Source organism: Genypterus blacodes, unplaced genomic scaffold (assembly GCF_046128005.1).
Source record: "Genypterus blacodes isolate CSIRO-AG114 ecotype Tasmania unplaced genomic scaffold, CSIRO-AGI_Gbla_v1 ptg000186l_1, whole genome shotgun sequence".
NCBI lineage: Eukaryota > Metazoa > Chordata > Actinopteri > Ophidiiformes > Ophidiidae > Genypterus > Genypterus blacodes.
In genome coordinates, this window is record NW_027466987.1 from 69,272 (window position 1) to 94,394 (window position 25,123).

General features: G+C 45.5%; 6 protein-coding genes across 11 annotated transcripts; all 6 read left to right on the forward strand.

Annotated features, from left to right (window-relative positions):
• The first annotated feature begins 422 nt into the window (after window positions 1-422).
• On the forward strand, window positions 423-4,899 carry LOC143014263 (extracellular serine/threonine protein kinase FAM20C-like). Its single transcript, XM_076168075.1, has 10 exons — window positions 423-964; window positions 1,274-1,452; window positions 2,008-2,086; window positions 2,177-2,269; window positions 2,723-2,838; window positions 3,125-3,305; window positions 3,497-3,606; window positions 3,762-3,843; window positions 4,448-4,507; window positions 4,656-4,899. The coding sequence occupies exons 1-10, from the start codon at window positions 423-425 to the stop codon at window positions 4,897-4,899; spliced, it is 1,686 nt and encodes a 561-aa protein (XP_076024190.1).
• Window positions 4,900-5,306: 407 nt separating this feature from the next.
• On the forward strand, window positions 5,307-8,903 carry LOC143014262 (nuclear body protein SP140-like protein). Of its 2 annotated transcripts, XM_076168073.1 has the most exons (11): window positions 5,308-5,623; window positions 5,845-6,019; window positions 6,146-6,343; window positions 6,440-6,562; window positions 6,685-6,824; window positions 7,127-7,195; window positions 7,528-7,658; window positions 7,740-7,857; window positions 7,954-8,028; window positions 8,166-8,309; window positions 8,407-8,903. In XM_076168073.1, the coding sequence occupies exons 1-11, from the start codon at window positions 5,480-5,482 to the stop codon at window positions 8,503-8,505; spliced, it is 1,416 nt and encodes a 471-aa protein (XP_076024188.1). In that variant the 5' UTR covers window positions 5,308-5,479; the 3' UTR covers window positions 8,506-8,903. The 2 variants fall into 2 exon arrangements, with proteins under 2 accessions (XP_076024189.1, XP_076024188.1); XM_076168074.1 differs by lacking the exon at window positions 7,127-7,195 and having other exon boundaries at window positions 5,307-5,623.
• Window positions 8,904-9,726: 823 nt separating this feature from the next.
• LOC143014259 (uncharacterized) lies at window positions 9,727-15,278 on the forward strand. Of its 5 annotated transcripts, none has more exons than XM_076168070.1 (17): window positions 9,727-10,037; window positions 10,484-10,658; window positions 10,785-11,018; window positions 11,103-11,219; window positions 11,450-11,586; window positions 11,690-11,731; window positions 11,839-11,884; window positions 12,061-12,189; window positions 12,308-12,430; window positions 12,553-12,692; window positions 12,978-13,046; window positions 13,411-13,541; window positions 13,623-13,740; window positions 13,837-13,911; window positions 14,049-14,192; window positions 14,290-14,378; window positions 14,498-15,278. In XM_076168070.1, the coding sequence occupies exons 1-17, from the start codon at window positions 9,894-9,896 to the stop codon at window positions 14,511-14,513; spliced, it is 1,929 nt and encodes a 642-aa protein (XP_076024185.1). In that variant the 5' UTR covers window positions 9,727-9,893; the 3' UTR covers window positions 14,514-15,278. The 5 variants fall into 5 exon arrangements, with proteins under 5 accessions (XP_076024185.1, XP_076024182.1, XP_076024184.1 ...); XM_076168067.1 differs by having other exon boundaries at window positions 9,728-10,037; window positions 11,839-11,878; window positions 12,016-12,189; XM_076168068.1 differs by having other exon boundaries at window positions 9,729-10,037; window positions 11,839-11,878; window positions 12,016-12,183.
• Window positions 15,279-15,342: 64 nt separating this feature from the next.
• Window positions 15,343-18,885, forward strand: LOC143014261 (uncharacterized). Its single transcript, XM_076168072.1, has 4 exons — window positions 15,343-15,956; window positions 16,408-16,476; window positions 16,910-17,196; window positions 17,288-18,885. Exons 1-4 carry the CDS (start codon window positions 15,638-15,640, stop codon window positions 18,170-18,172), a joined length of 1,560 nt encoding a protein of 519 aa, XP_076024187.1. The 5' UTR covers window positions 15,343-15,637; the 3' UTR covers window positions 18,173-18,885.
• Window positions 18,886-19,560: 675 nt separating this feature from the next.
• On the forward strand, window positions 19,561-21,798 carry LOC143014258 (GTPase IMAP family member 7-like). Its single transcript, XM_076168066.1, has 2 exons — window positions 19,561-19,902; window positions 20,615-21,798. The coding sequence occupies exons 1-2, from the start codon at window positions 19,800-19,802 to the stop codon at window positions 21,577-21,579; spliced, it is 1,068 nt and encodes a 355-aa protein (XP_076024181.1). The 5' UTR covers window positions 19,561-19,799; the 3' UTR covers window positions 21,580-21,798.
• Window positions 21,799-21,826: 28 nt separating this feature from the next.
• Window positions 21,827-25,119, forward strand: LOC143014256 (uncharacterized). The gene is made up of 11 exons (XM_076168064.1): window positions 21,827-21,878; window positions 22,550-22,812; window positions 22,900-22,974; window positions 23,120-23,253; window positions 23,445-23,495; window positions 23,599-23,647; window positions 23,775-23,989; window positions 24,020-24,059; window positions 24,157-24,206; window positions 24,324-24,586; window positions 24,664-25,119. The coding sequence occupies exons 2-11, from the start codon at window positions 22,557-22,559 to the stop codon at window positions 24,854-24,856; spliced, it is 1,326 nt and encodes a 441-aa protein (XP_076024179.1). The 5' UTR covers window positions 21,827-21,878; window positions 22,550-22,556; the 3' UTR covers window positions 24,857-25,119.
• Window positions 25,120-25,123: the final 4 nt, after the last annotated feature.

The window sequence follows — 25,123 nt, forward strand, 5'->3', positions numbered from 1 at the left end:
TCATGAATGAATCACTGAATTCTGTTTTACCACTTATTGTGTATTTGTGTACGCGCGTGTGTGTGTGTGTGTGTGTGTGTGTGTGTGTGTGTGTGTGTGTGTGTCTATTATCAGTCTGGCTGTCACTGGCGATGCTTATCAACATGTCTTCTGAGGTTTGATCGATACATTGTCAATTGTTAAGTAACATGACTTTTAAAGGCCTTTTCCATTTTATCCTAACATAAGTTTATGTAAGTAGAGCGCAATGAGAAGAAAATGTTTCATCATGATCAGCTTTGAAGTGCTGTCAGGCCTTCACCATCAGTTTGGATTTTAGATGTGTGTGTCTCTCTCTCTCTCTCTCTCTCTCTCACTCTCTCTCTCTCTCTCTCTCTCTCTCTCTCTCTCTCTCTCTCTCTCGCTTTCTCTCTCTTTCCAGCATGGTGAGACAGTTCCTGGGTCGATCCACCCGTTCCATCTATCTTGGCCTGGCATGTCTGTCCCTTGCTCTCCACCTGATCCTGGCACTTTTCTGTCTCTCTGTCATCCAGACAGCCTGTGTCTTTCCAACCTCTTCCTCTTCTTCTACTTCTTCTTTCTCCTCTCTGAAAACAGATACCCAGAGGCATCCGCTTGTTTCCAGTTCCTCCTCCTCTTCTTCAGCTGCCTCTTCTTTGGATAAACTGCCAACAAGTCCCCAAAATGAAGAGCATTCCAAAATGGGTGCCAATGCGCGTCACCACACAGAGAGAGAGTCGTTCCACGATGCCACAGAGAGAGATAAGAAACTGATTGGAGCCGAGATGAAAGGCAAAGCGACTCCAGAGTTCAAGGGTCATTCCAAGCTGGAGGCACTTTTCCTGCACCCACTGTACAACAGGCCACGGCCCGAGCTGCAGGAGGAAGATTGGCTCCTGAGACTGAAGGATATAGAAGCAGAGGGCGAGGAGCTGGACGACCTCCTGCCCGATGATGATCAATGGTGAGTGAGGTTTGGAAAAGACAAACAAACCACAGATGAGTTTGTGTCCAGTGAGGCTGCAGAGGAAAGCATGAAACATGTTTGGTTGTGATTACCTCAGACCTCATTCTCTGCATCTAATTGAAAGCTTTACCAAATGAATAGAGAGGAATCTGATGAGTTTGGCCGTGGCTTCTTCTCTCCAGGGTTCTATAAATAATTGACACACACTCATTGTCAATAATCTCAGCTTCAAAGAGACGTGCTTCATTTTGTCATGTCTCACATCCTCCTCCTCCTCCTCCTCCTCCTCCTCCTCCTCTCCTGAAGGCACAGTGCTAGTCAAGAGGAAGGCTATGACAAAACCGTTTGGACCCAGGACATGGGGACACACCCTCCCTGGCTGAGGTTCCACCTCGGCATCTCTCGGTGGGAGCTGTACGACAGGAAGGACCCCAATCTGTCCCAGCTGACTCATTACCTGGCAACACAACACATCCTCAGTGCTGGTGAGTGGTGGAGAAGCGGCGGAGTGTAACCGGTGATGGGGGATGAAGGACGAGGAACAGAGGGAGGCTATCAGGAAGACAGAGAGTACAAACACACCTGATGACATCTAAACAACATGTATTCTTTACAACAACAAGATATGAAATGCTTGTCTTTCTGAGTTAGCGTCAAACCATCCATTCACAATATCGGCTGATCCATTCTGTCGTCACACAATAACACAGCGATAGAGAGCTCCAGTAGTGTAGTATATTGATTTTTAAGGTATTTAGGCGCTAGGGTCTGATCAGTGGACAGAATGAAAGGCCCTGTTGGTCTTTGTGCTGTGCAATAGAGCCACCATGTGGAGAAAGAGGCTTAGTGCACTTTCACAACTTCTCCCTGCGGTATACTTTGTGCCAATCCAGATTATATCATTACATCATGACCTCTGTAAAAGTCAATTAAAAGCTGGCCACTACTACTGATACTGATTCAGCAGTTTGACACAGTTTTGACACAACAGCTTTGGATAAAGAGCTTGAAGAAGATGATGCCCATATCTTATCTTTCAGTTCAGAAGAAAGGAGGCACTCAGCTCAAACTGATCATATCCTTCCCCAACTATGGACAGGCTCTGCTCAAACCCATGAAGTAAGACAGTAACTGGAGATGGACTCACTGACAATGTGGCTCGTACACAGTATTGACTGTATGTTGTGCGTTTGTGTTTCTCTTCTTCAGACAGGACAGAGATGCAGAGACAGACCTAAACCTCTTTTACTTCTCAGACTTTGAAAGACACAATGCAGAGATCGCTGCCTTTCATCTTGACAGGTTTGTCAATGTGCCTAGGGAATAATAATGAATTGATGATAGTCATGTCCTGCTTTTCTCTGGGGTTAAAAACAACAACAAATCTCTGCCTCATTCGCTCACATATCCTCTTACTTAGACCCTAAGTTTCATCCATAAGATCATTAAACACTGTAATGTATGTCTGAGAGTTTCTAGAAATGTCTGGCTGTATCGTTTGCACATTCTCAAGAGGTAGCTCTACCACTGATACTGTCTAATATTGTCCATAAAAATGTCAGAAAATAGCAACGATTGCCCATCGAAGATAAATCAATATTCACAAATGTTTAATATGACAAGGGACAGTTGATCTCTTCTGTTGACTGACAAATCCATTCCTTTATTGAGTCATTTCAGCTCTCTCTCCATCTTACATCCACCTTGTATCTTTATTTCCATCCTTTTTCCTGTTGGACGCTGGGCTCCTGTCAGAGCACTCGGCTTTAACAGGATCCCACCGGTCATCGGTCGACTCATCAATGTCAGCAAAGAGATCAGACAGATCACCACCGATCACAAGCTGTCAAGGACCTTCTTCACCTCCCCTGGTGTGTGCGTGTGTGTGTGTGTGTGCGTGTGTGTGTGTGTGTGTGTGCGTGCGTGTGTGTTATCTGGCCTCTGCCCCCTGCTGAGCCTTGGAGGAGGGATGCAAAACATCAACAAGTACAGAATGACATACAGTAGATGCCATAGATAGAGTCGTCAATACAATCCTACATTTGAGCCCACAATCCTCACCACAATCAGTCCTTCACACCTAATGTGTGTGTCCATGAATTTACACTCTTCCGAATGATCTCCAATATTAATCATTCCTTCTCTGACTTCCTCCAGCGGGGAATGTGTGTTTCTACGGCCAGTGTGCGTACTACTGCTCCACAGAGCATCCCCTGTGCGGTCGACCCCATTTACTGGAGGTGTCGTTGGCTGCCATGTTGCCCGACCTCACCCTCGCTCCCCGCAGATCCTGGCGGTCACCATGGAGACGATCATACAGCCGGACCAAGCTGGCACAGTGGGTATAACTGCCCGTCTGTTGTATGATACTGGCTGTCTGTCTCTCTGGGCTGGGGTCATCTTTGAAGATAAAGATGCCTTAAAATGGAATACTTAATCACATAATGGCCTAAAAGTCTTTTTGCCTTAGTTCCAGTAGGAGTTAGCCTGTATGTAAACATGTAAGCATCCCTGCTCTGTTGTTCCCAGGTGGGAGACGGATCCAAACTACTGTGACACGGTGAAGGAGAAGCCTCCCTACAACAGTGGCAGCAGACTGGTGGATCTCATAGACATGGCTATCCTGGACTTCCTCATGGGTCTGTCTTCACATTTACTGTTCAAAGCTCTTAACTTAAAGAAACTAAAGTTCAGAGTACCTTGGGTGACTACATCAGAGAGGAGGAGGGGAGGTTATATTTGAAAATGCATTCTGTATGATTTTCTCTAATGAAACCATATTTTCCATTCAAAGGCAACATGGACAGACATCATTATGAGACATTTGAGAAATTTGGTAACCATACATTCCTGCTGCATCTGGACCATGGGCGAGCGTGAGTACTTTGCGGCTACATACGCTTACACCAACTGATGCCCACATGACATTTCACATTACATTTTGGCTGAACAGAAGGATTGGAGAACATGCTGCAGCTTGGGTGTGTGTAGCAATGCTTGTTGCTAGTTGTGTGGACAATGTCACGTTTTGTTTACAATTTACACCACCATAATATCATTTATCTACACGTATGACTGTGGCTCCAAACTGATCTGAGCACATCTGATTCCATGTCTGTTCATTTGCACTTACATGTATAGTAAATGTACTACATGTATGTTTCACCTCATCTCAGAGCCTTCTGATGTTAACGTGCTACAAAGGAAGCTGCTGCAGACTTTTGTTCTTTTTAAGTCTGTGTTATTAATATTTTCTTTTGCTCAATAATAAAAGTGTTCCTGATTCTCTGAGGCAACACCAAACCTCTCCCAGACAAAGACTCTGTAGACTGATCAATAAAGCTCATTTCAGCAGCGTTTCAACACAACCATTGGGATTCTACAATAACAACATCTCGCTCTTTTCTTACCCACGTTGTCAACAAAGCAGCAGTTTTTAATCTATGTAATATTTTATGATAATGAAAATGTTTTTTTCAGGTTTGGACGCCACTCTCGAGACGAGCCCTCGATTTTAGCTCCTTTGCGGCAGTGTTGCAGGTAAAGAAACATAAAGAAGTTGGTTAAGTATTAGTTTAGCTATAGAGAAATAATGTCTATGTCAAAGGTCCAAAAACAATGTAATGGAACAAACATTATGCCGAGTGTTGCTCCCCCTCCTTCAGATTCTTCCACTCTTTTTCTTTAGGATCCGTCACTCCACCCTCCTTCGCTTGCAGCTTCTGTCCCGCCCCAGCTTCCTCCTGAGTGAGGTCATGCGGGAGTCGTTGGCCAAAGATCCTCTCACCAACGTTGCTCCACTTCTCGCCGAACCGCATCTGTCTGCTTTGGACCGGCGACTGGCTGCCGTCCTGCAGGTGGTGAAGACCTGTCAGGACCAACATGATGATGTCACCTACAACGACTTGGAAGGATATGATCAACCTGACTGAGGACCAAACTCAATAAAAGGAATGTGCTACTGATGAATCCTTGTCTGTGGTCTGTGAAAACGTTTAGAAATACACATATTACACACAACACATATTGATAGGTAACATTGTGATTGAATGATGGAGCCCATGAAGATGCTGTAGTTTAATTTAGAGGTCAGGGGATTGAGACCCTATCCCTCTGTTTACCAGCCCTCCATGTGACCCGGAGGTGTGGGGTGAGATCTGAGAACATGCAGCATTCCTTCCTGTGGTGAAAGCAGCATTCCTGAACTTTTATGTTGGAGTTCAGATGAGGTTAAAGCCCTGAGATCCCCTTTACGGTCACTGTGTAAACATTTATGAGGAAGCTGCGCCCCCTGCCGGCCACTGTCCAGAGCTGTGAGGAATTATTCCAGTTTCACTTTCGACACGTCACTGGGAGGAACTGGATCATGTTTGTGCGGGAGGTAGACAACCACTGTCCTCGACTCGCGGTTATAGTGTCCCGAGGGACTTCAAAACTAGGACACGAATACCGGGATACACTTCTGCACAGCGGTTTGACTACACCCGTATTGCGCGCAGGAGAGGAGACCTGATGGACCCGTTGGATTTCCTCGAGCCTGAGGAGCTCCTGCGATTCTTTGCCTGTAATAAAACGGAAATCTCCTGCCTGGATAAACCGCAGACGCTCCTCAGCGTGCTGAGGGACCACAACCTGATCCCGGAGGACCGATACAAGGTGAGGGTCGCAACGGGGACATGTGTGTGTGTGTGTGTGTGTGTGTGTGTGTGTGTGTGCGTGCGTGCGTGCGTGCGTGTGTGTGTCTGTGTCTGTGTCTGTGTGTGTGTGTGTGAAGCGTTTACCTCCCGCCACACACACACATCGAGCAATACAATAACAAATCAAATAGTTTGTTAGTCCTTTCTAACACATCTTCTTTATTATGTGCATGAGTGCAGAACGTGATGTGCATGAAGAGTAAAGAAAACATTAAGCAAGCTCTCTATGGAGTTCTGGACTGGCTGGAGACAGAGAGGTCCCAGTACATGAAGCTGTTCTGGACTTGTGTGTTCAAGGAGAGCATCATGAACGTCTACCCCACCCTGAAAATCCTGCGCAACAGCCTCATGGACGGTCAGCACACACAGTCTACACTCACTTTTATAAGAATACTGAGGTCAGAAGCTGAACGAGGCCACATTGTTGTTCCTTCTCTCTCTAACTTACCAGTTTTTTGTGTTTCCTGCTGTTACCCTGCAGGCACCTTTCAGTTTTACACAGCCCTGCCTGAGAAGGTAGAAAAAGTAGAGACAACCAACGACAAGAAAAGGAAGCAACCTTCAGAAGATGGGGAGGAAGAGGAGGAGCAAACAAACACAGAGAGGAAGAAGAAGAAGAATATAATTAGGAGAGTCTGCAGTGAGGAGGAGCAGGCCGGCTCCTCTGCTCAGCTCCCCCGTAAGCTGAGGAGTCATTCCCTGAAGGGAACCTTCTGTCTGTAAGTACCTAAAATCAAATGAATGGCCTTAATAATTCTATCCTGATCTGACTCAGGCGATGATCACGAGGAGCAACAGGCTGACAAAGAGCCAGGATGCAGCCATGGCAACAGTTTGGTCTTCAAAGTGACATGCGGTGCTGAAGTTGGGACGTTACACAAAACACGATTTGCATCAGGTGACTAAAGAGTAGAGCAATGTGTCAGGACCAACACAACCTCTGATCAGTGTGTGTTCAAATCAGGACACTTGTGTTTTATCACTTATTTCCTCTCAACTATACAATGCTTCCCCCATCAGGGACTTGTGGGAAAAGTATCCGGACAGAGACGAGCTGGGATACCCCAGAGGAGTTTGTGAAGAAGAGCTTGCCTCAGCCAGATGCCTCCTGGAGGAAGGACATCCAGTGGGAAGGGAAACCTCTGTGTGAGCTCACACAGGTAACTGCAGTCACAGTAGCAGTGTAAGGTGTGTGTGTGTAGACAACTCATTAATCTGTGTACCGAGAAGAGGCCCCAAGCCCAATACAGCTCATCCGACAACCAGAGTGGCCTGTTTTTACTCAGTGTGCACAGCAAGTAAGATTTTCCCAATTTCAGTCCTAGGGAGAGTTTAAGTCAAAGTGTTGCAATGCACAGAGCAACAAGATCTACTGCATACACAGAGTTACCTGTCGTCTGCCAGGTGACTACATTTAAATGCAAATGAATGAATAAGCAATCTATTCCCTTTTCCATTTCAGGCAAATGTCTTGAGTCTCCACTCATTGGTGTGTGAGTGCAGACTGTGCAGACCAGACTGTGACGACCTGGTGAGTTTGCTGGTGTGTTTGTAGAATGGCCAGTGCTGTGTTTCCCCTTTTAAATTAAATAAGATATGGGCTTTTCACACAATGGAACCATTTGGTCCATGGTTACACCGTCATTTTGGGAAATTAGACCAAAAAGTTAAATTTGTCCCCAAACTTACAGCATCTACACGCCAATGCCATGTAGATGTTGTGTTTGATATTGTAGAGATGTTGCTCAGTGATGGTTAATGGATCCTTAGAATGCAGTGCCTCACACAATCTGCCACAAGTCCAAAAGGACAGATGCCACAAGAAAAGACAGGATTGAGTTTCCCTCATTTATGTCTTGGCAGGAGAGTCAGAAAAACGACGATGAGTGCTGTGTGTGTAGAAGAGCAGGAGTAGAGCTCGTCATGTGCGACGACTGTCCGCTCTCCTTCCATCAGATGTGTCACCTGCCTGACGTGCCACACAACATTTTGGGGTGAGCATGGATAAGAACGCACACCAGCCCAGCCTCAGAGAGCTTTATCCTGACTTACTCCTGCTTCCTGTGCTTGAACAGGGATGGGAGGCCGTGGGTTTGCACCTTCTGTGTCTTCAGAAGGAATCAGGAGTGGCAAGATTCTGAGGAGCTCAGTCCTGTACCGGCTTTGTCCCGCCGCATATCAGCATCTTTGATGGTGAGCTCGCCCTTCTGTCTGTCCCTCCGGTTGCTGATGTCCAGGACTGTCTGACAGCCTCATCATCATCATCACCCTTCTTCTCTCTCACCACAGCAATGCCAGTATCTCCTTCTGTTCCTGTACGTTGCAGATGAGGAACAGATATTTACATCAGACCCACGTCTCTATGTAAGCCTTTTCTCTCCTTTACACTTTCCCTCATGTCATAATCCAGATTAGAAAATGTGTTGATGAGTTGATCAAGCTTCTAATGTTGGGAGTGATTCGGTGTAGCATTATTGTGTTACTTTGTGTGGCGTTGACAGGTGGAAGGCTACACCAATGCAGTCAGAACTCCAATGTGGCTGGACAAGGTCGCAGAGAAGCTCCAGAAGAAGACCTACCAGACTGTGAGGGAGCTGGTGTCTGACATCCAGCTCATCTTCACCAACTGTGCCTCATTCAACCGGGTAAAACATTACAACCACCGGCAGACAATTATCTTATTAAACCTTTCATTCATTCTGAGGCAGCGTCATGGTGACAGACTGTTGTGTTCTCTTGTAGGATAATGAAGAGTTCCACACCAAAGGAGCCAGACTGAAGGAGTTATTTGAGAGAGAGTTTAAAAACGTATTCAGCATCTCAGAAGAAACCGATGACTGATAAACAGTTTGAATTCCAGGTAGCTAATGTTGGTCAAAAAAGTTGGTCAAAACAACATGACATTGACCGGATTACATTGTTTTCTAGTTGTTTACATCTTTCTCTCTCTCTCTCTTTCTTGTCTTGCTCTCCATCTATCTGGAACACGTCTACTTCATGCCTGTATGTGTTTACTGTCTCTACATGCGTCTCTGTACCACAGAACCACAAAAGCACAGGCACAGTTTGAGAACCACTACACTACACAATTTCATGTCATACATTTCAACATTTCACAATCTGTCCAAAGTATTTTCTTGTAACATGAAATCACATTCATCTTCATATTCTTAACTTTTGCTGTTTCTATAAATGTATTTGGTGCATTTGTATATTAAATTTGAGATACAAACTGCAGTCGGGGTGTATATGTGTGTGTGTGTGTGTGTGAATCATCGATGTTCACTCTGTAGTTCAAAATGACAAATGAATCCTGACATTAACACCATTGTGAAGCTTGAATGTCTGGTAAGCGTGACTATAAGGTGTGCTGACGTCATCGTCCCAGTTGCCCAGTTGGTGTTAGTTTAGCAATAGAGACAACAGTACAAAAATGAGTAAAAAGGTCACTTTGTGGGATATTTATTCTATATGAGTGTTGCTCCTCCTCCTTTTCTTTAGGATCCGTCACTCCACCCTCCTTCGCTTGCAGCTTCTGTCCCGCCCCAGCTTCCTCCTGAGTGAGGTCATGCGGGAGTCGTTGGCCAAAGATCCTCTCACCAACGTTGCTCCACTTCTCGCCGAACCGCATCTGTCCGCTTTGGACCGGCGACTGGCTGCCGTCCTGCAGGTGGTGAAGACCTGTCAGGACCAACATGATGATGTCACCTACAACGACTTGGAAGGATATGATCAACCTGACTGAGGACCAAACTCAATAAAAGGAATGTGCTACTGATGAATCCTTGTCTGTGGTCTGTGAAAACATTTAGAAATACACATATTACACACAACACATATTGATAGGTAACATTGTGATTGACTGATGGAGCCCATGAAGATGCTGTAGTTTAATTTAGAGGTCAGGGGATTGAGACACTATCCCTCTGGCCTTTTATGTTGGAGTTCAGATGAGGTTAAAGCCCTGAGATCCCTTTAACAGTCACTGTGTAAACATTTATGAAGAAACTGCGCCCCCTGTCGGCCACTGTCCATAGCTGTGAGGAATGATTCCAGTTTCACTTTCGACACGTCACTGGGAGGAACTGGATCATGTTTGTGCGGGAAGTAGACATTAGACAACCACTGTCCTCGACCAGAGGGACTTTGAAACTAGGACACGAATACCGGGCTACACATCTGCACAGCGGTTTGACTGCACCCGTACTGCGCGCAGGAGAGGAGACCTGATGGACCCGTTGGATTTCATCGAGCCTGTGGAGCTCCTGCGATTCTTTGCCTGTAATAAAACGGAAATCTCCTGCCTGGATAAACCGCAGACGCTCCTCCGCGTGCTGAGGGACCACAACCTGATCCCGGAGGACCGATACAAGGTGAGGGTCGCAACGGGGACGTGTGTGTGTGTGTGTGTGTGTGAGGCGTTTACCTCCCGCCACACACCAACCCGCGGGACCTCGGCTCGGTTCATCGAGCCGAGGTCCCGTTTGATGAGTTGCAGCATTCATCCAAAATAGAGATAAACAATGACATACGTTGTTTGTATTCGAGTCTTGCATCATAGACATTTGCGATTCATACAAAGTCCGTGTTTTCGCAGTGAGCGGACTTTATTTGAACAGAGACTGACTCTGATTCATTTCCGGGTTGCATGGTTGTTGTGAAATCGCACAGATTGTGACTTAAACGCGTAGCTGCTTTCACTGTGTTGCTGTTTACGTTTTTCTTCTCTATTTTGCATAATGTGATGACATACAATAACAAATCAAATAGTTTATTACTCTTGTCTAACACATCTTCTTTATTATGTGCATGAGTGCAGAAGGTGATTCGCATGAAGAGTAAAGAAAACATTAAGCAAGCTCTCTATGGAGTTCTGGACTGGCTGGAGACAGAGAGGTCCCAGTACATGAAGCTGTTCTGGACTTGTGTGTTCAAGGAGAGCATCATGAACGTCTACCCCACCCTGAAAATCCTGCGCAACAGCCTCATGGACGGTCAGCACACACAGTCTACACTCACTTTTATAAGAATACTGAGGTCAGAAGCTGAACGAGGCCACATTGTTGTTCCTTCTCTCTCTAACTTACCAGTTGTTTGTGTTTCCTGCTGTTACCCTGCAGGCACCTTTCAGTTTTCCACAGCCCTGCCTGAGAAGGTAGAAAAAGTAGAGACAACCAACAACAAGAAAAGGAAGCAACCTTCGGAAGACGGGGAGGAAGAGGAGGAGCAAACAAATACAGAGAGAAAGAAGAAGAAGAGGATAATTAAGAGAGTCTGCAGTGAGGAGGAGCAGGCCGGCCCCTCTGCTCAGCTCCCCCGTAAGCTGAGGAGTCATTCCCTGAAGGGAACCTTCTGTAAGTACCTGAAGGAGACCTGTTCCTCTTTTAGATCAGAACTCCTGCAGTCTAAAAGAGAAAGATTGTGTTTTTAATACTCAGCTCCGTTGAAGAGGGGTGAGAAGGGCGAGTTTTGGACCTGGGCCATCTATAAGAGTCAGCTACCTGTCACCTGTGGGAAGCAGGAGGGGTTCCTGAAAAGAGACAAGCTGGCAAAAGGTGAGACAGGCAGAGAGGCATTCCATGTTTACAAAGCCCTCTCCTCTGGCAGACTCCACACAGAATCCCTTCAATGTTGCTCCACCAAACCTGTTTTCTCATTGCGCCCCACTGTGATCATAGATTGTACAGATATACGCATATGAAGGTTTTCTACAGAAATACAGACTGGCTGTAGCAGCAGGTGGAATGTGATGCCGTCTGATCTCCTGATCTCCTGGATATTTCAGGAGAATTCAAGTGCATTGTGGTCAAGAAGCAGTGGTTTACTCCCCCGGAATTTGAGAAGTTTGCGGGGAAGGGGAGCAACAAGAACTGGAAGAAGAGCATCCTGTGTTTGTCCACTCCCCTGGGAAAACTCATACAGGTTTATTCATAATGATGCTTTTGTTAGACTGTAGCTCCTATACGTCTTTCCTGTTGGTTTGTTGTGAATGTTGTGATCTTCTTTCTTTCGGGCTCCATGGCAGGGTGGACACCTGGAGTGTAAGAGCCATGTGAGAAAGGCAAAGGTAACAGAACATCTGGGTTTGAAATCAATGGTTTCAGCCTTGGAATCAGTTTGTGTTTGTTTTGAAGAGATTGTGACTCGTGCCTTCGTCTCTTTCCTCCCTGCCAGGCCAAGAAATCACTGTTTCCCTCCAAGGCTCTGAGCAAAGGTTTGTGTCAAACCTTACATAAGGACGTGTTTCTACTGCTTGTGCTTAACTGAGAAATATGTCTGTCTGTGTATCGGGCAACATCTGATGGATTCCACTCATCAGATCCTCTGGCTTTGTTTTAATGTCTGATGCAGCTACAGATGAAGATGAGGAGGCAGACACACCATCCTCTGGTGCAGATGAAGATGAGGAGGCAGACACTTCATCCTCTGGTGCAGATGAAGATGAGGAGCCGGACACTTCATCCTCTGGTGCAGCTGCAGATAAGGACGAGGAGGCAGACACTTCTTCCTCTGGTGCAGGTGCAGGTTTGCATAAAGTCACATCCAGAGTGCCCACTGATCCTCATAAGCCTGAATGTTTAGAGGTATAAGAACAATCAAATCAAATGAATGGCTTTAATAATTCCATCCTGATCTGACTCAGGCGATGATCACGAGGAGCAACAGGCTGACAAAGAGCCAGGATGCAGCCATGGCAACAGTTTGGTCTTCAAAGTGACATGCGGTCCTGAAGTTGGGACGTTACACAAAACACGATTTGCATCAGGTAACTAAAGAGTAGAGCAATGTGTCAGGACCAACACAACCTCTGATCAGTGTGTGTTCAAATCACGACACTTGTGTTTTATCACTTATTTCTCTTCAACTACACAATGCTTCCCCCATCAGGGACTTGTGGGAAAAGTATCCGGACAGAGACGAGCTGGGTGACCCCGGAGGAGTTTGTGAAGAAGAGCTTGCCTCAGCCAGATGCCTCCTGGAGGAAGGACATCCAGTGGGAAGGGAAACCTCTGTGTGAGCTCACACAGGTAACTGCAGTCACAGTAGCATTGTTAGGTGTGTGTGTGTAGACAACTCATTAATCTGTGTACCGAGAAGAGGCCCCAAGCCCAATACAGCTCATCCGACAACCAGAGTTCCCTGTTTTTACTCAGTGTGCACAGCTGATTTTCCCAATTTCAGAATTAAGGAGAGTTTAAGTCAAAGTGTTGCAATGCACAGAGCAAAAAGATCTACTGCATACACAGAGTTACCTGTCTTCCAGGTGACTACATTTAAATGCGAATAATAAAGAAGCAATCTGTCCATTTCAGGCAAATGTCTTGAGTCTCCACTCATTGGTGTGTAAGTGCAGCCTGTGCAGACCAGACTGTGACGACCTGGTGAGTTTGCTGGTGTGTTGAAGACCCCAGTGTGTTTGTATGCGTGCCTGCATGAGAATGGCCAGTGCTGTGTTTCCCCTTTTAAATTAAATAAGATATGGGCTTTTCACACAATGGAACCATTTTGGCCGTTGTTACACTGTCATTTTGGGAAATTGGACCAAAAACTTAAATTTGACCCAAACTTGGACACACCAATGGATGCCAATGCCATGTAGATGTTGTGTTTGATATTGTAGAGATGTTGCTCAGTGATGGATAATGGATCCTCAGAATGCAGTGCCTCACACAATCTGCCAAGTCCAAAAGGACAGATGCCACAAGAAAAGACAGGATTGAGTTTCCCTCATTTATGTCTTGGCAGGAGAGTCAGAAAAACGACGATGAGTGCTGTGTGTGTAGAAGAGCAGGAGTAGAGCTCGTCATGTGCGACGACTGTCCGCTCTCCTTCCATCAGACGTGTCACCTGCCTGACGTGCCACAAAACATTTTGGGGTGAGCATGGATAAGAACGCACACCAGCCCAGCCTCAGAGAGCTTTATCCTGACTTACTCCTGCTTCCTGTGCTTGAACAGGGATGGGAGGCCGTGGATTTGCACCTTCTGTGTCTTCAGAAGGAATCAGAAGTGGCAAGATTCTGAGGAGCTCAGTCCTGTACTGGCTTTGTCCCGCCCCATATCAGCGTCTATGATGGTGAGCTCGCCCTTCTGTCTGTCCCTGCGGTTGCTGATGTCCAGGACTGTCTGACAGCCTCATCATCATCATCACCCTTCTTCTCTCTCACCACAGCAATGCCAGTATCTCCTTCTGTTCCTGTACGTTGCAGATGAGGAACAGATATTTACATCAGACCCACGTCTCTATGTAAGCCTTTTCTCTCCTTTACACTTTCCCTCATGTCATAATCCAGATTAGAAAATGTGTTGATGAGTTGATCAAGCTTCTAATGTTGGGAGTGATTCGGTGTAGCATTATTGTGTTACTTTGTGTGGCGTTGACAGGTGGAAGGCTACACCAATGCAGTCAGAACTCCAATGTGGCTGGACAAGGTAGCAGAGAAGCTCCAGGAGAAGACCTACCAGACTGTGAGGGAGCTGGTGTCTGACATCCAGCTCATCTTCACCAACTGTGCCTCATTCAACCGGGTAAAACATTACAACCACCGGCAGACAATTATCTTATTAAACCTTTCATTCATTCTGAGGCAGCGTCATGGTGACAGACTGTTGTGTTCTCTTGTAGGATAATGAAGAGTTCCACACCAAAGGAGCCAGACTGAAGGAGTTATTTGAGAGAGAGTTTAAGAACGTATTCAGCATCTCGGAAGAAACTGATGACTGATAAACAGTTTGAATTCCGGGTAGCTAATGTTGGTCAAAAGTTTCAATGATTGACTTTCAGGATATGTGACAAAAGTGTTGATAGTGCCACTGAATGTGTTACAATGAGGAGTCAGTGTCAGGTGACATGAGAGTTAGAATGGAGTTATACATTTTCTAAATTGACACCAAGTTGGTATAGTGCTGAGCAGAAGAGTATTACTGCTGTTCTTTGAGATCTTGGTAGTGAGAGAGGAGAATATGAGAGCAGATATGGAGGAGGAAGTACAGCAGGACTGAGCTTCCTCGTTACAACAAGGACAATCAATCAATCAATCAATTAAAAATAACATACAGTATTTTATGAATGTGTGTGGCCCAGATATATACTATATGGAAGTTTGGTGAGGCGACCACTGCACTTACATCTTTGATGAGGTACGGACCCTTGAATGAGGATCTTTATGACACCAATGTATTTAATTATAAAACACCAACATAAGTGTTATTCTGATGTTGATGTTGATGATGCCTGCACATCCAAAAATCAATTTACAATGTTTTTAAACAATTTTTAATTTTTAAATGACATTGACAGAATTTCATTGTTTTCTAGGTGTTTACATCTTTATTTCACTCTTCCTCTCCTTCTTGTCTCGCTCTCCATCTGTCCATAACACGTCTACTTCATGCCTGTATGTGTTTACTGTCTTTACACGCGTCTTTGTACCCAACCACATTAACATGGCCACAGTTTGAGAACCACTACACTACACAATTTCATGTCATACATTTTCACTCCAAAGTATTTTCTTGTGACATGAAATCCCATTCATCTTCATATTCTGAACTTTTGCTGTTTCTATAAATGTATTTGGTGCATTGGTGTATTAAATTTGAGATACAAAGTCAGTGTGTGTGTATGTGTGTGTGGATCACCAATGTTCACTCTGTAATTCAAAACGACAAATGAATCCTGACATTAACACCATTGTGAAGCTTGAATGTCTGGTAAGCGTGACTGTAAGGTGCGCTGACGTCATCGTCCCAGTTGCCAGCAGCGAATCTGTGCTGCGAGCTGCGCAGCCGCTCTGCGCATCCATCAGCTGTACGCAGGATACGCAGCCATTTCTTTGCCCCTCAGCAAACACGTTTAGGGGGTGTTTGTTGATCTGCGCAGTCAAGTCAACTTCAATGTGACTGCGATGATTTGATCCGGAAAAACGGAGCTTTAAACGGCATCCGGGGCTGCAAACCGATCGCCAAACTTTATGCCAGAAAACAAGCGCCTGCGCAGGCAAACCGCCTTCAAGATCCATTTGTTCTTACGTGTATGTGTGTGTGTTTGTGTGCGTGTGTTTGTGTTAGCAATGGAGGGAAATCTGCACGGCGGCACCGGCGATGTCGCAATGATGCAAGTGAAAACCGAAGTGGTTGATGAGAATGCATCTGCGCTGGTTGTGGGCAGTCGGGAGCCGCCTGCGCCCTGTGGCGATGCCGCATGCAGAGGAAGCGACCAGGCTGCGGAGGAGCTGGCTGAGGCTGAGGCTGAGGCTGAGGCTGAGCTCCAAGCCGCTCCTGTCCTGCTGTGTGAGTCCACACCTTCACCCACCTGCTACCGGGACATGTAACTATGAGATACACACAAGAGAGAAGCTGCTGTCATGTTGACTCTGTGTGTGTGTGTGTGTGTCTCTCTCTCTCTCTCTCTCTGTGTGCGTGTGTGCTCTGGTTCACATCTCAGCCGCTAGCGGACGAGATTATTGTTCCCAGTCACCAAAAGTTTTTATTTTGTACATTTGGTTTTACAGTAAAATAAAAAACAATTAGAAGAAGAAGAATAGGACTGAGCTGCTTTAGTTGATACCAGAAGAATAGTTTCCAAACAATTTGTATATTACTTCCTATCTCCTCTGGACTGGATGCTGTGTTTTCCTCCCACAGTCTAATTGCCGAGTTTCATCAAAATTTATTCAGAACAAATCAAACAACAAACAGACTCCAGTGAAACTCTAACTCTTTGTATGGATCTCACCTTTAGATCCTGTGAGCACAGACAGATTCTTCACTGCAGCAGAAGATGGAAAAACCTACCTGAAGATTGCTCCAGGTAAATGTGTGTGTGTGTGTGTGTGTGTGTGTGTGTGTGTGTGTGTGTGTGTGTGTGTGTGTGTGTGTTACAGTCATCACATGGTTGACACACTCTCATTAGTCATCAGAAGTGGGTTCCCCATTAGATTGTGAAATACTAAAGTCATAGAAAGGAAATTCTGTAAAGGTAAAAACTTAAGTTTGTCAACCTGTGACCCCCAAAACTCGACTGAAGCATTTATGAAGCCCTTTGTGTCTTTAGTTTGGATTATACTTTTAATAGAAGGGAGGGAGCTCCAGATTATAATTATAATTATAATATAAACACGTCCCCACGCCAATCAGTGATGTCACAGCGCGTGTTTTGCCTTTAACAGCTGATGGACAATGGTCTGAAGTTGAGCACTGCAGCAGTTTTCTACCTAATTCCCCACCTGCCGTTTCCTTTTCAGCCACAGTGATGCCACCCTCAGACAAGATGGCTCCCTCGGGCTCAGACTTCTCTTCCAAAGCAGTGTTATGCCTGATCGAGGCGGTCGGGCGTCGCTGGGGGCTGTACGAGACTCGCGAACGCTCACAGCTCTTTCAGAGTGTCCAGGAGGAGATGGCCGCAAAGGGACACGTCCTTCCCGTGGAGAAGATCAGACGCAAGTGGAACAACCTTATCGTCACCTACAAGAGGGTGAAGGACCGCAGCCGCGAGACGGGACACGCCAAAACCTCCTGGGAGTTCTTTGATGTAGGTATGACACTGGTCTCAATATTGTCCAATCCCTGGCCACCAATAATAATCTCTGTAATCTGTGTGTATCTGTGTTCTCTCTCTCCAGCTGATGGAGGCCATGCTAAGTGACACTGTTGGTACTCAGATCAACAACAAAAGAAGCAAATGTGGCAACATGTTCTCCACACTGCCTGGACCTTTGGCAAAGATTGCAGCAAAACCTCCGATTCCACAGTCGACCCTCCTCCGGCCCAATAGTGACTTTGGCCCGGTGGATAGTGTGGACTCAGCGTGTCAGACGGCCTCCAACAGTCAGATGAACATCATCAACAACAAGGATAGCATTCCCACCATGACCTCACTGGCCACAGCCAACATCTCACCTGGAATCAATGCTCCAGAGCTTAAGTCACTCATCGTTCTTAACGGTGACATTGTTACAACCACTATTCCAGCTACCTTTGTGTCATCGCCACCTTTCATGTCTTCGTGCTACTTTGCAGATTCAGCCTCCTCTTCCCCTTCGCTCGGCTCAGCCAATAACACAGACCTGAACTCATCGCGCTTCTCATGCCGCAAAGCTCCGCCCTTTGCTCCAGGCGTGGTTCCCTTCCGCCTCAGCAGCACGCAGCTTAACAACAATCAGAACCTGCTCAGCTCGTCTTCCTCCTTCTCTCCTCCCACTTACTCCTCTCTCCCCGCCACTTCATTCCCCACCGCCACCATGACACCGACAGAAGGGCAGAGCCAGAAAGGACAGGAGGAGCAAAGCAGTGCCGCCTTGTTACAAGAGATCCTGAAGCAGCAAGAGCAGCAGGCCCACCCAGACCGAGTGGCTCGCCGCCGGGTGGAAGCCAGAGAGAAGAGGCGTGAGAGGAGGGAGGTGCGAATGGCCGAGTCCCTTGGCAGGATAGCCACAGCCATGGAGCTGCTCTCCTCCAAACAGGACACAGTCATTGCACTTTTACAGAGACTGGCTGATCGCAAATGATTTTAAACCTTTTAGCCCTTTTAGCCCCGATTCCTGAAGGGAAAGTATGAGGAGGACTGACATGTCAACAATCATGTCAACTGCCCACTTTTTTAATGTGAACTACAGGAGACTGCTGTGTTTCTCACTGGTCTTACTTTGTATTGCATTGCATCTCGTTGCTTTAAAATCCACTGAAATGACCTTTGTCTCTTTGACAGGTGAGCTCTCAAATCTGAAGACGTTGTTGGTTTTGTCTCTAACATCTGTTACTGTTACAGAAATAACCATGAATGTTGACAGCTGAACTGTGTGAAAAGTGTTTTGATTTCTTTTCTCCCTTTGGTTACAAAAGAGCAAAGGTCACCTCTTCCTATCAGAGTCAAAATGATCTTCATACATTTGACATTCCTCTGTTTCCATGTGTTTTTAACTTTGTGGAAACTGAACCGACAATCTTAGGGCATTGATGGCGGCTCATTATGTGGACGTTCAAATGTTATATGGCGGCCAAAAAGCAGAACTCCTGTGATGCACTTTTACAGGAGTGGGACAACATCCCACAACAACAGATACACATATGTATTGAGTCTATGCAACAAAGACGCCAAGGCCACTCATTATTGAAATGCGACTGCCGTTTTGAAGAGTTTTACAGTCCACTTTTTGCTTTCTTTGTTTATGCTAACAATATTGTTCCTTATTCCTTCATCTTTGTTCTTTGTTCAAATAAATGGTCAAGTATCAGCATTGAGTTTCTTTATTCAACCCTTAAAGCTCTGATTATGTATTGTTGTGGGCAAAAGTAAAGTAAATAAACACGTGAGAATTTGGATGAAAGCTTTTGTAGTCAATCCAGAGACCCAATGAATTCTACTGATGGTCAATTTGGAGAAAACTATGACTGTGTACAGAACTTAGCAGCACAATCTGACTGCCTGTTGCTTTGACCCAGGTCTATAAACAAGTGCACGTGCCTGGTTGATGATTACTATCTGCTGACTGTGCAGTGTGTACAGTATATACTGCTTGTCATTGTACTATGACCCAGGAATTTGTTGTATAGACTGACATGCACCAAACAGTCTGACACCGAAGCCATCAGCAGGATAATGAAGGTATGAAATCAACATGAGTTTGGTTTCTTGTTGTTTAAAGCAGCAGACACTTGTTATGCTAATATAGTTCCCATTACATTATTATTATTAGTACAAAAGAAAGAGGATATGTGCAGCTACATTCAGCTACACTTACATTTCAACTCAAAACCGCGGAAGTCAAAGTATCGTCTGTTACGAAATGTCGAAATAAGTTGTTTATCGCATCGAATCACGACGATACTTCCGGTAAGTGAAGATTCAAAATAAAAGCAGTCTCCAGTCTCCAACAATTGTTACAAACATTTTATACAAAAACTCATGAGGCTGAAACTGATTTGTTGTTTTAACTTTTTGTAATTTGTAATTTTACATTCCCTCGTTGCTATTTCACATTTTAATGATTAACCACGTGTAACTTCTGTACTTTCAGTTTCATTCTTCTGTCGCATGTTACAGGCAGAGACGGAGAGCAGAAGCACAGAGCTCGGCTGGCTGACATGTTCGCAAAGTAAGACATCAGATTAGTTGAGAATAGCAACTATAAAGTAATGGTGATTGTAGGCCGTGATAACAACCTGGGAACTTCTTCGATCAAAGCTGAACAGTTTGTCCTGAGCTCTGACAACATGCAGGAAGAGGATTTGGGAGAACGTAAGTATGAATGTATACTTTATTATTCTAATGAAGGGTTAGTTTTAAAGTTGAATGCCTTCTGGGATGATTAAAGGTGAATCAACATGTTTACATCTAAAGGGAGTTTGGGCTCTCAGTTGTTGGAAGCAAAATATCTGAAGAGTAGAAATAATAATAATAATAATAATAATAAAACAGAACTAATACTTATTTGACAGTTTGGGGTCGTTTGGCATGGGAGCTTGTAGATGAGCTGTAGATGAAAATGAAAATGAAAGCATCAAAAGTACAAATGTACCAACGTGTTTCTGTTCTGTTCATTTACTTTTGCTTTAGATAGCAAATCACTCCATAGTTACTGAAATGGCTCCTGATTTCATACAGGTCACTATTTTGACAAAGAAGGAAGTTCACAGCTCCTCACACACGAGGTATTGTGAAACTATATATGCCGAACTATGATACAGATACAAGTAGGCTACATTACTCTGGGCAATAAAGAGGTGTGGAGTTACCAGCCTCAGCGAACACAGCATTTATACTGACATATAATCCAAATCTATTTTAAAAACAACTGTTCCTTCGGACAAATAAAGCTGATTCATTCCTATTCTCATTTGTTTTTTTTTTTAAGCAATAACTGCACAATCCATCTATCAGCTGGACTAGGAATCATTTTTATTTGCTATTATCTCGATGTTGAAGTGCTTCTCTTTTGTTGAATTCACAGAGCAAAAGCCTGTGAGGATCATGTTGCTTGGGAAAAGCGGTGCAGGAAAAAGCTCCAGCGGCAACACCATCCTGGGCCGAGAGGCGTTTGAGTCAGACATGAAGCTGGCCAATGTGACCCGGCACTGTGAGAGGGCGGCGGGGACGATCGGTGACGTGCCTGTGGTTGTGATTGATACTCCGGGGCTGTTTGAGACTCATCGTAAACAGGAACAAATCGTGAGAGAGATCCTGAAGTCTGTCTTGCTCCAGGATCCAGGCCCTCATGTCTTTGTGGTGGTGGTGCCTTTGGGACGGATGACTCAAGAAGATAAAGACACCCATACACTGATCGAGACCAAGTTCGGCCCCAGAGTGTGGGACCACACTATTGTGCTGTTCACGCACGGGGATCGCTTGCAGGGCAAAACAATAAATGACATCATAACTCACAGCGAAGACAACCTCCGCAGCTTCATACGCAAGTGCAGCGGTGGCTTCCATGTGTTCAACAACAAGAACCAGAAACAAGAGGAGCAGGTGACCAGCTTTCTGGCAAAGATCCAGACCCTGGTGGCTCTGAACGGAGGGGGTTACTACAGCTCGGCCATGTACCCTAAAGAAGAGAGGAACATCAGGAATAAACAGGAGGAAATCCTGTCGGAGAGATCTGGTGAGATCGCACGCCTGGAGAGAGCAATGGAGGACGTTCACCATGGAGAGGAGCTGCAGAAGAAGAAGAACGAGCTGTGGAGACGAGAAGACAACAAGGGAAGACAGACTGCTGAGAAGGAGATCAGAAACAAGTTCTGGGTGAAAGTTGTCCTCTGTTTGGCAGCTTTAGGTCTAATTATAGGTGCGGCTTTTAATCCAGCACTGCCAGCATACATTGCTGTTATTATCTGCATTGTAATGGGGGCTTATTTAATAATTTCAGGGAAGTTTTCAGAGTTCAAAACGCCCTTTTCTGGGAAAAAAAATGCATAGGTGAGTTTGGAGATGTTGAATCCTTTGCAATTAGGCGTCTCTGGAAAATCTCTGGACCCTCATTTATGGTTTTGTACTGTAACGTACTGTACTGCAGTTTTAATTAATGCGTTATTATTCTTTAAATCAGTTTCTTCCTTTTATTTTAGTCTAATAAGTGTCGTCTGTGTTAAGAGATTTGGGCCGTAACTACTGTCATTGTTGTTTTAAATAAAGTTAATATAAAAAAAAAAATCAATAGCCTTTATTTACAAACACCTGATTTACATCGCGCTGCGTCACGTCGCGTCGACTCGAAGGTAAAGCGCGTCTCTCTTTACACTACACGCATGTTTCAGTGTTACTCAGCTCATTCTAACAGACTGCGTTACATTTAATGCCTCGTTTTATTCAGGAAATTCGTAATAGTAAGAAATATAAAACGTTCAACGACGATTTTTTATTATAACTTACAGCAAAAGTGACTGCTTACTTCCTGACACACACGACGTCACACTTTCAAATTTGTTCCGATAGAAAGTTAGATTTGTGTGTTTAGTACATTTAACATTAACGATTGAAGTGCAGTCCTGACCAGTATTTCTGGTTAGTGCTTGGCGACAATGTCCACATTACTATAAACTATAAAGCGTCTGTTCCTACTGGGCGGGCCCACTGTGAACCTACAGCGCCACTCAGTGGACAACTCGGGTAATACACTTTTAAAGAACACATTTTTCAAAGATTTTATCCAAAGCACTTTACAATAACCTCACAATTACGTCACATTCGGAGCGGTTAGAGGTTCAGTGTCTTGCTCGGCAGCACAAAGACTCTCTAAGGAGGAGTCCGGAATCGAACTACGAACCTTCCGTTCCCTTCCAGCTCCACCATCCCGAGCCGAGCCGAGCCACGCTTCCCCTTCAGTTTAAAGTGTTTTTTTATCGCTATGACATCACCTAAGATCTAAGTCTGAATGTTTGACAGTTAGACTGCAGATGAGTGCGAGAAAAAGGCGGAGAATTGTTGATGATGAGGAGGAGGAGGAGGAAGAGGAGGAGGAAGAAGGTATGACCAGGAGGCTGAGAGCGAGGAAGAAACACCAAGTCCGCCACAACGAAAATGATGATGAGGATGATGATGATGATGATGATGACGACGACGACGACGACGATGACGATGATGAAGATCTGGATGGGGAGCACCAAGGCCATTTCTCCCAGAACACACACACATACAGAACACCAGAGAAGAGTGAGTCTGTGCTCAAATAAATGCTTTAAGTCATTTAAGCTCCATTTCTAGATGTAATGTTGCATTTGTATCCATGTGTGTGTGAAGATCTAATGGGGAACGCCTTGCCTGTCACCTGTGGAGATAAGAAGGGAATGCTGGACGCAGCAAAGCTGGCCGAAGGTAAGTGGACACCATACAGCTGCTCTCTCTATGCAGAATGTGTGTTGTCAGTTCACTTATGGGAATCTTTAGATCAAACTTGTGGCTCAGGTAAATAAAATGAACCTTTGCTGGTCTTCATTTGTGTCCCTTTGTCTGTCGTCAGGTGAGAAGTGTATTGAATCTGAGGGCCTCTGGTATACTCCTCAAGCCTTTGAGAGGTACGGGGGCAAAAGCAGCAACAAGAAGTGGAAACAGAGCATCCTGTATGAAAACCAACATCTGCAGGTTCTGCTTGAGGTAAGGGGGCGGGGGGGCTTCAGACAGCTGTGAGGGTTCTCAGTCATCCAGGTCCTATCTGACAACAGCAGGTCAGGACAAGTGGACCTGATGTTCACCACTCATCCAAACAGATTGAGTTCAAAGCCTCCTGTCTGCTGTGGACCTGAGACTCCTGGTTGTTTACCACCGAGTGTTCCCCTTTATTCCAGAATGATGTCTTGACCACTCCAGGACATGGAAACGAGCGAACACACACAGAGGTTACACCGTAGCTACAGAACTCTTTAGTGAGGTCAGATATTTAAACTTGACAAAGAGTCTTGGAATGTTTTAATGACTCATATTCCGTCTTTGTATTCTCAGAAGAAGAAGATCCTGTCATCGGATCAGGAGTCAGAGAGCTCGTCTGAAGGTTTGAGACACATCTGGGAATAACAAATGAAGTTACAGCTGAAGTGCCTTGCTCGTTAACCCCTGCTGAGTCATTCGACTGCAGACCTGCTGGGTCACGTTTGCTCTTCATTCTTCCTTCCTTCAAGAATCAGAACCTTTGGAGCAATCGGTTGACAGGGAAAACTCCAGGGATGTTGACTGGCTTCCCAACAGCCAAGACGCAGCACAAGAACAGGCAGAGCAAAGGTCACAGGGGTCACAGGGAAGTGAAGGTGAAGATTCTGACGCTGAGGACGAGACGGAACGTGGAGAAGACAGACTGGAGGAAGACGGTTCAACTAAGAGAAAGCCTGATGATGATGATGATGATGATGATGATGATGATGATGACGATGATGATGATGATGATGACAGCATCGGTGTTCCTAAAGGTGACGTCTCTTGTGGGCCTAACTGGGAATGTCGGCTTTATCTCTGTCATCTTCCTAAACTAAGCAATGTGGTTCTGTCACGCTCGGCTCCTTACAGGAAGGAGGACAAAAAGGATTCTGACTGTATCTCTGAAGAGACTTTCTGAGGTGAGATGGACAGGATGTAGATGTCTGATGTCTTTCTATGGCTTCCGTGACTTTGATTCGTCAAAGCCACAGTCACTGGCCTGTGTGTGTGTGTCTGTATTCTGTGTGTGGCTTTAGGACAAGACTGCTCCTCATTCTGACTGCTCAGAGCCTCCAGGTGTTGGCTTGTACAGATCCTCACCAGCAGCTCCAGACAGAGAGAGCTCTGGAGAGGAGGAAGACAGAAGGACCTCTGCTAACCGTCAGTCAGGAGACAGTGGAGACACCACAGAGACAGCGTCCACACACTCTGCTGACAACCTGACGCCGCATTCCCCGGACCGACCCGTGTCCAGGACAAGGAGGACAAAGGAAACCAGCGAGGAGACGAGTAGGGAAAGGTACGACGACTGATTCTGCGGCAGCATAACATCATTATTGCAGTATGTTTTCTTAATGTTGTTTTCCGTACCGGCAGACTTCCCCGATCCCCCGGAGCGTCACACGGCAGAGAGACGGACGCACCGGCGCTCAACAGACCGGCCGCCTGCTCTGATGTGGACACCATGAGCCTCAGGGAACTCAAGGAGGAGAAGTTAAAGATGCAGCTGAAAGTCTTGAGACTGCAGGAGGAATATTACAGCATCCAGATACACAAACACAAACTATGAACCGGAGGGTCGCCGGTTCGAGTCCCTGCCGAGGTGCCCCTGAGCAAGGCACCGAACCCTCAATTGCTCCCCCCTCTGCGAAGGGTGGTAATGTAATGTAAGTCGCTTTGGATAAAAGCGTCTGCCAAATGATCGTAATGTAATGTAATGTAATGTAATGACATCATGCAGCTGTGCTCCACTGTGAGTTCAGACATGGACGTCTCAGCACTTCCTCTTCTACATTTGATTCTACTTCTCTCTTTTTCTACGACCAAATAAACAAAA